This window comes from Marmota marmota, unplaced genomic scaffold (assembly GCF_001458135.2).
Source record: "Marmota marmota marmota unplaced genomic scaffold, marMar, whole genome shotgun sequence".
Lineage (NCBI taxonomy): Eukaryota > Metazoa > Chordata > Mammalia > Rodentia > Sciuridae > Marmota > Marmota marmota.
In genome coordinates, this window is record NW_025999949.1 from 12514137 (window position 1) to 12523812 (window position 9676).

A 9676-nucleotide genomic window follows, 5' to 3' on the forward strand; every position below is an offset into this window, starting at 1 on the left:
ATATAATATATATATATATATATATATATATATATATATATATATATATATGTATATATGTTCTTTTTTTTTTTTTTGCAGTAGTGGAGATTGAACCCAGAGCCTTGTGTGGGCTAGGCAAGTGCTCTGCCACTGAGCTACATCCTCAGCCCCAGTGCTTTTGACTGAATTTTTTCAAGAAAATAAAACTGAAAAAATAAGTTAGCAAACTATAAATTATATATTTTATATAAGTTTTTTAGCATAAATTCATTATAACTGATAGTTGTTAACATATTTCTAAAAGTTAAATAGGGATATATATACCACAACAGTTAAAATACCAAGATAATATAAATGGAAGTTATAATTATAACTTTATAAACTATTGTTAACTCTAACTACTACTATAAATATAACTATGCATTATACTAAAGGGATTTATACATGTGACCAATGTTTACCATTTATTAAGGTACAATGTTTATCATTTATTAAGGTACAATGTTTACCATTTATTAAGCTAGGAGCTCCTTTAAAGGTAGGATCTCCTTTTAAAAGAGTGCCCCTAAAAATTTCTTAAAAATTATGTAAATATGAAAAAAATTAGAAGTGACATTTGTTCATATATGTATGATGTGTAAAAGTAAGTGACATTTTTAGGTAAAAATTATAACAGTTCCAGTAGACAATGCATTTCCTTTTACAATTTCTATTGCTTTATAATGATATATTAGTGGGTTATATTTCCCACTACTTCACTTACCTCCACATCTTGGAATTGGTCCACTCCACATTACTTTTCCATCCATCAGAATACATGTAATTGTTTCTGTTCCTTGGGTTTTTATAAATCCTTCTTCACAAATAACTGAAATTGAACTTCCTAATTGAAAGTTGTCCCCAAACCGCCTTGCATTAATTGGTATTCCAGGATCAGGGCACTCATTGTGTCCAAATGCTTTTTAGAATAACAAACAAAAACACAAAACAAATATGAGAAAGGGCAACCTTTGTATATTTTGGGTGATTAAAAATAACTCATAAGGAGATTGTATTTATTTCTAGAAAAGACTTTTATTTATTTATCTTTTAAAAATTTGGAGGCTCTCCTCTGACAGATTGCTTGTGATATGTTAGAGGTGTAATGGTTTTAAAATACAAATTATACCTTAAGATTATTAAAATTTAAAATATAATTATTTCTGTTTATATATGGTGATCCCCTAGGCTAAGTTCATGCAAATATTCCCAAAATATAAATTAGTTAGAATCTCAATTAATATAACTTCCGAGTACGTTGACTATATCTCACAGGAAACTTCTGTAATTCACTCTGTAAGGAACAGAAAGAGGGTCTCATTGTGATAATTAAAGTGAAATGTTTCAATTATAGAATGGAAGTCTTAAAATTTCTTTTTAATTTTTCATGACTTTTACTTTCTACCATCCAGGAAAAGGGAAGAGACTTAAGTCTTTTACAATTACCAACTTCTAGGCATTGTAATAAGTTATTATCTCATTTAATATTGAGGTCATCTCGATGATAAAAGTATTACCATTACTATAAAAAGTAACGTTAAACTCAGAAAAAGTCAAGTAACTTTCCTTTGGTCATAGAAATAAAGCTTGATAAGGTTGAAATGTATCCTGTTCTGGCTTTTGACAACACCCTATAGTCTTTTTTTCAACACCTTATAGTCTTTTGGTTTGTCTCTTTTCTCTCAGAGTATGAGTTCTTCAGCTGAGGGTCACTACCTTATTTTACCTTGTTTCTCCCATGTTTCAAATTTCCAGAGGTTATAGATTACACAAAAATTTTCATCCAATTTTTCATTTCCCTTAATTCATGTGATGACCAAATTTGTACTATAAATCTTTAATTTATCTTAATATTATTTTCTATATATTAACAATATGATAGCAGATAATACAATTATGCAATTTCTGAATACCTTCAAATGGATTAGTGAAAAAATTCAAAACAACTACATTTACTCCTACAGGATAAACTAATTTTAAATCATAAAATATGTTTTATATGTTAGGCCCTATTAATATCACTAAATCTGCAAGCCCTTTTCCTACTCAATACCAAATAGTTCTAATTTAGGATGTGCTAGATACTATGTACTCTGTGATTATTATGTACATGCATTACCGTGTTTACTCCTTACAACAATCCAATGTGGTTTTACTGATGTAGACACTGTGTGGCTAAGTTATGAAACCTAAAATAGTAAATCCAAGATTTGAACATTTATAGTTTGATTTTAGAGTTGATACTCTTAATAACTAAGGTGTTTTTTTTTCCCATGTTGGCTTTGGTAAGTGAGTTTAGTAATCCACTGCCCCAAAGTTAATGATTTCCTTCCATATTTTGCTTTGGTGTCCTTTGATATTTCTTTGAATTTATAATTTTTTGCTGTCATTATCGATTTAAAGACTCCTAGTGGTTTATGAATATCTTGAAGGAAAATATATTTTCCTTTAATATTCATATATAAGTAACAACCAAATGTGTGATAAACAGTAGGTTTGAGTTTATGATAAAGTTTAATGAATAAGCTAATATATTGGCTGATAAATAATGACATTTGAAACATATTTTCTTAATAGTAGGACTCTCACAAAGAGAAATAACATATTTGGGGCTAAAATGTGGTTGGAAATCAAAGATCAAATGATCATCATTGGCAAAACTAGGGACTTGCTCAAGTTTCCTTATTTGTGAAACAAGAGAACTGGTTTGCTTGATTCTTTTGCAGTTCTAATTTGTAAAAATATTATATGGAAAAATAAAATCCAAAAAACTTACTGTTGTAAGTAATGTTGAATCCACGTCCTGACATTGAATGGTCAGCTTGAAATTCCAATCGAAGAATATGACTATTACTTGTAAGATGGGAAGGCACCTCAGCCCCAGTAAAGGTTCCAAGAATTGGGGAATCTGGAGAGTCACCATCTTTAACAGCAAGAAAGTCAAACTGGGATTCCAGATCAAAGTCATTGAAAGAAAGGTGTATCCGACTTCCTGGGTCAGAGATTATTGTCCAGATGCAATTTAAATTATTTCCATAACCTTCTGGGTAATCAGGAGAAAGAACTGTTCCCATAGGTGCAGTAAAGTTAGAGAGACAAGGAACTGGTAAAATGAAAAGATTAAAGAATATAGTAAATAATCAAAAGTAGTATTTGATCTTATTTTGATATATCTTGCCATTATAATAATCAATTAAAAGGTGGATAAAAATGTAAATTACCTTATAAAACAGAAAATGTTGTCATTTTTACATATTAGAAAAGGCAACTACTATTTTAGGTGAATTTAAGAATATATCCTTAAATATGCACAAAAATAATTTGCTTAATAGCAGCAATTTATTTTGATATTTATCATGTTTGAGTTAGTGGTTTAGTAGTGATTGGGCTTAATCTGTATTGCAGCTATGTTTGTTTTGATTATTTTTCTTCATTTTTTCCTAACAAAAATTTCAAACCATTTTATATTTGAGGGTAAAATAATATGAAAGTCTAACTTCTCTTGAAAAGTTAATTTATTCCAGTTTCCTCCCACTTTCTGAGCACACACATAGTCTTTCACTGTTTTTCTTGCCTGAATCCTGGAATCATTTAATTCTATAAAGTAGGATTTAAATTGGAGATTACAAAACTTTTTGTAAAAAAAACAAACAGTAAATGTTTTGGCTTTACATGATCTCTTTTATAACTCCTTAACTCTGCCATTATAGCATATAGGCAATAAATTGGTAAATGAAAGAGCATGATTTATGTTTCAATAAAACTTTACTTAAAAATCCCCCATAGCTTCAGTTTGCCCTCTCCTATCTTTATGATCTTTACCTGGGTCAAGAGCCACTAAATTCATCACCCTAACACCCATAACCATCATATAAGTAGAACTCTTTATATTGTACTTTAAATTCATGATTATGTCAGGTAGAGTTTTTTTTCTGTAAATTCCTTTGATCCATTGTTATATTTTCATCAGTAGAACTTAATATTATGCTTTAGTTTCCACATAAACACTTTGTTTTTACAAAATTCTCTTATTTATTTCTGAATATTTTAATTAACTATGTCAATATGTTAGAGAATGTTCCCAAATAAATTAAGTTAGAATCTTTATTAATTTCCCAAGGAATTTGTATATAATTCACATACTTAATATAATGTCTTCTCACTCTGGAACTTGTCATCTTTAGTTTTTACTTAAAATTCTCCCTTGCTTTAGTTTTATAATTTTTTTCCTTGAGTTATTAAGACGTGTAAATATTGTTCCTGTGTATTTTATAATTTATTCTTCTGATTAAATTCTCTTTCAAATACATTTTTAAATCAGCTATTGCTTGTATATGAAAACGTTAATTGCCACTTTTTTTTTTTGTTTGTTTGTTTTGGTACTGGGGATTGAACCCAGAGGCACTCAGCCACCTAGCCATAACCACAGCCCTTTTGTGTATTTTATTTAGAGACAGGGTTTCACTGAGTTGTATAGGACCTCACTGAGTTGCTTAGGGCCTTGCTAAGTTGCTGAGGCTGGCTCCAAGCTCAGGACCCTCCTGCCTTAGCCTCCTGAGCTGCTGGGATTATAGGTGTGCACCACTGTGTCTGGCTAGTTGCTATATTTTAATAATTTATCAGAATATAGAGATTAATTTATTCTTAAAATGGTAAAAAAAATTTTCTTTAGATATTAAGAACTTTTAAAATTTGTCTTAGCAATATTTCCATTAAATGTACTTTAGCATATATTAAAATGCTTTCAAAAATAATTTATTTTTTACTGTAACATATTACATTTATAAATTGTCTAATATGAAATCAACATTATCTTCTTAGAAGAATATTTAAAATTAAAGACCATATTGAAGTCTTTTAAAGTTTTACTAAGCTTTAGATGATGTGAACAGAATCAAATCAGACTCTTCTAATACATTTCATTCTCTCACAAGAACTTTAGAGGTGATTTTGACTAGGCATGAGACCATGCCCTACGCTAATGGTTCATGTAAGGGGATCTTTGCACACTTATTCTCCTCCACTTCCTGAAGAGCAAGCATAATATATTATAATTAGGGAAATTTCTGCCATATTCTAAAAACATTCACTTTATTGTAATGAAATTATAATAGTATTTCATTGAGCCACAAAGTGCATCAGTAAGTTATACATGTTATGTTTTTGTTGTAGTTAAACCAGAATATCTTAGTGTTTTTGGAAAATACGTTGTTTTAATACAAGCATATTGTATATCATAAACTTTAATGAATTTTATTCTATGCAATATAAATAAATAGTACTTTATATATTAGTGTGAGCATCTAAATAAAAAAATAGGTTAATACATTATACATAGAATATAAGCTTTAAGTATTTTAAGTGTTTTTGATTGCAAATAAACATACTATCTTGTTAAGATAAATGAGTCTATGAGAATTAGTTCAGATGTATAATTTCCATAAGAAGTAGCTATCTATAAAGTATAAAATGTCACCAAATTAAATGTAATAAGAACACATGTAGTATATATTTTGCAATTACCAAATGAACTATGTTAACTTTATTTAAATCTGTACTAAAATTTATAATTCAGCATAAGCACACTTGTTAAAGATAGTATCACAAAGTGCTGCTCGTCCAAAAATAATTACACGGTTCTAGCTCTTAGCAATTAATTACAAAAGCAATTATATGCAAGAACAGGGTAACATATGCTGTCTAGAAGCAAAGCATTTGGTACTCACAGATACAGATGGGTATGTTTGCAGACCATTGGTTATTCTCTTGACAAACAATGGATTTCTCTCCAATTAATTCAAACCCAAACTGGCATTCGAACCTTAAAATATCACGATTAGAAAATCCATCGCCTTCTCTAATTCCATATAAAGGTGTACCAGGATCACCACAACTTTCTTTTTCAATTTCTGTAAAAATAGAAGATAAAAGTCACCTTCCAAGGTTTGCAGACACGATGCCCATACTAAGAGTTTAGTAAACATGTACTATGGGAAGATAGTTCAGAATGAAGAATGAATATATCCTCCAATCTTAATTTTTTTCCTTTTGCCACTCTATGAATATGATTTGATACATGATCTTTAGAGAACAATAAGTGTAATTCTCTTGTTTTGTAGGTGGGGACCTGAGATGATTGTAGCTAATGAGGTTGCCAAATGTGTCTCTGGTTCTACAGCAATCAATGAATAGTTCTAAACAACATTTGTCATTCTGGCAATTGCTGGTTGTATTATCTCCCCAAGTACGTGATAAAAACAGTAGTCTACATAAGAACAGGAATCAATTTTGCATTCGAAATTGCCTAGTCATCTTTCTCAACGAATGTTCATTGAATGAATTGAAGAGTGAAAAATTTCTTTCAAGAGCACCATGAAAACATTCTTTTGAGATGTATCAAAGGACAGTGCAAATATCTGACATGGTTTTTATGAAGCTATGAATGTCAGCAATAAATTACTATGTTGGTTCTTTTGGGCTTCTACATCACATGCAACATAGTAGCCCATGAAATTAACTATCTTCAAATAGCAGCAAAAAGAAAAGTAAATAAAAATTTGAAAAGTAAAGCTTTGAGATAAAGTAATAGTCTAACACTTCAACATTTACACATATCTGGTTTCTGTATAACTTACCTGTACCCTTTGATATCTATTTTTCTAGTTCTTTTCCCATGTTTTTATAATTAAACAGATACATATAATATGTAATATTATATATGTTTGTATTTAAATATAAAAATACTCCTACAAAAACATATATCGCTTTATATAATTATTAGACTTTATCTTCAGTTATGTCAATATTATTAAAAACTTGGGTTTTTTTAACCAAATTACGTGTTTTAGAGATATTTTTGAAAACCTTATATCCTTAAACAAAACCATAGATGGCCATAATGATTCCTTTAAAACATGGGATAGCATTTGAGATTTTATTTACACACTTTTATTTATGTCACAAGTTATATTGGCCTATATTATTTTCTTATGTTGCTGCCATCCTGTTTTAATATCAAGAGAAGTAGTTAGCAATTTTCAATACTATCAAGTTTTTAGACTAGTTTTTGTAACAACAAAAACTAGAACTGTAAATACTAGAACTTTTCCAAAAAAAGCTAGCCAAATTTGGCATAATTTTGAGGTAACCATCTAACCATCATTTCAGTTACTTGTAAGGTTATTTTCCCATTGGACTAGGTTTTGTTTCTTTCTCTTGCTCTCTCTCTTTGGTCCATTATTAGCAACTTATATACCCTAGAAAAGTGAGGTAATAGTTTAGTAGTAGTAGATTTTCTACAAGGTTTTTACATATTACCGTTAAAAAGTATAAATTTTCCTCATCCCTAATGTTATTTGTGTTTACTATCCTGATTTTCTTTGTTTGTACTTTTCAAAGGTGTGTCAAATATGTTAATATGTTCAAAGAACCTATTTTGGCTTTTGTTGAGCAATTCTGTTATTTAACCATGTTTTCTTTTTGTCTTTTTCTGGATTCCATCTTCAACTCTCTTTTGCATTATTTTTCTATTCGTTTTCCATCTTTTTGCGTTGAAGTCTTGGGGTGCATTTATTAATTTATTTATTTTTCAGCCTTTCTTGTTTCCTAAAAGTAAAACATATTAAGTTTCTAAATTTTCTTCAAGGTATGCTTTGATATGGAGACTTTTATTTTTTACTCCAAAGTAGTTTGTGGTTTCCATTTTGATTTCCTCTTTAACTCATAAATAATTTATGCAATTTTAAATTTACAAATTTATAAAATTTCAATTTATAATTTGTCATGTAGTTTTATCTAAACCTAAATTAACCTTTGTATTGAAAATTATGTTATCATTTCCTAAATATTTACTTAGTTATTTTTGGTTCAGGGAATTTAACCCAGGGGAGCTTTACCACTGAGCTACATTCCCAGCCCTTCTCTCTTTTTTTTTTTTCTATTTTATTTTGAGAAAGGGTATCGATAAGTTTCTGAGACTGCCTTAAATTTGTGATTCTTTTGTTTCATCCTCCTGAGTTAGGGGAATTACAAGCATTTGCCACTGTGTGTTTATTGTTGTTACTTTTATTGTTTCATAACTCTGTTTCCTTGGGTGTAAGAAGAATGTACTAAGAGAAAAGTAGAATGAGCTTGATTCTAGCACAACATATTTGAGAATATATTCAGCAAATTATAATTATTTTATGTTCATGATGAAAATGTATTGGAGAAAGTGTTTTAGGAAAGAACAAATCTGTTGTATTTGAGATATGGTCAAATAAATGTTTTTATTGATTGCTTTTCTATATCTATGCAGTTTATTTCCACCATGACCTTCACCTTCCCCACTTTCAGGTTCATTTACTCATGTCAGCAACCCAATAGGATTCTGGGGTAAAGCTATTCCCTATATTGATCCATGGCGCCATCTAGTTTCATGGCCTTCATGCTGACCTAGAGAGGCCTCCCTCTTGATAACTCCATCAAACACTGTAATGGTCAATTTGAATGTCAACTTGATTGGATTAAGAGATGCCAAGGATTAAGAGGATTATGGGTGTGCCAATGAAGGTGTATCAATAAGGGTATGTCTAAGAATGATTGGCATGTGGAATAGCCAACAAAAATGTAGACACTCCCTAAGCATGGGCAGTATACTGACCAATAGAATGATGGCTTGGATGGAATAAAAGTTGGAAGAATAAAATAGCAGCAGCCATGCAGGCTTGATTCTTCCTAAATAGGTTCTTTATTGCTGCTTAGATCATTTGCTGATGGCCACTGTGGACTATCCAGCTTCTGGTCACATATGCCAACCTAATAAATCCCTTTTTTATAAGTATAGTTCCTGTTGATTCTGTTCCTCTAGAGAACCCTGACTAATATAGACGCTTGTTCGATATCTGGGTATTTGGCTCTGTTGCTAAAATACATTCCTCTGTGGTGATTACTGCAATTTCTCAGGAACATCTGTGGTATTCTTTCTGGAGGTTTCTGGCCCTAGGGCACAAAGGCTTCTGACCCTGGGGGACAATGGCTTCTTACCTGCAGCAACAGCCTACTGGTGGCATTGGTTTATGCATTTTTCAGTCTACCTTTTTGTTTTCCATAACTATCTTTATGCTTATTTATATTTACTTATCTTAGGGACCTTTGACAGCTTTATAACAACGGATGCTTTTCTTTTCTTATTCTTAAGCATTATTATATTTTTGATGTTTTCTATTATTAGGGTTAGGGCTAGGAATGAATGCTTAATCTACTATTTTGAACCAACATTTTTTCATTGTTCCTTAGGAAAACATTCTTTAATATCAAAAGTATATTTTAAAATAGAGGTGGAGACAGAACTGTGACCACCCACAGAGCAGGCCCAGCGGCCTGCTGAGGGGCAGAGCCGCCCCCCAACCCCCGCGCCTGCCAGGTAGGCGGAACTGTGACTACCAACAGAAAAGGCCCAGTGGCCCGCGGCGGGACAGAGCTTCCAATCACTCCTGCAAGGTAGGCGGGCCTGCGACTCACCGGAAGAAGAGGAGCAGCTGCCTGCTGAGATGCAGAGCCGCCCCCCACCCCCCGCGCCTGCCAGGTAGGCGGAACTATGACCACTGACAGAAAAGGCCCAGTGGCCCGCGGCGGGACAGAGCTTCCAATCACTCCTGCAAGGTAGGCGGGCCTG

General features: G+C 31.5%; 1 protein-coding gene across 6 annotated transcripts in view; it reads right to left on the reverse strand.

Annotated features, from left to right (window-relative positions):
* Csmd3 (CUB and Sushi multiple domains 3) overlaps window positions 1–9676 on the reverse strand; it is a 1105037-nt gene that overhangs the window by 426903 nt on the left and 668458 nt on the right. For all 6 annotated transcript variants that reach the window (XM_048802035.1, XM_048802036.1, XM_048802034.1 and 3 more), the window contains 3 exons: window positions 5748–5930; window positions 2798–3124; window positions 746–940 (listed from right to left, as the gene is read on the reverse strand). In XM_048802035.1, the coding sequence (XP_048657992.1) occupies window positions 746–940; window positions 2798–3124; window positions 5748–5930 (705 nt within the window). The remainder of the gene's footprint in view (window positions 1–745; window positions 941–2797; window positions 3125–5747; window positions 5931–9676) is intronic.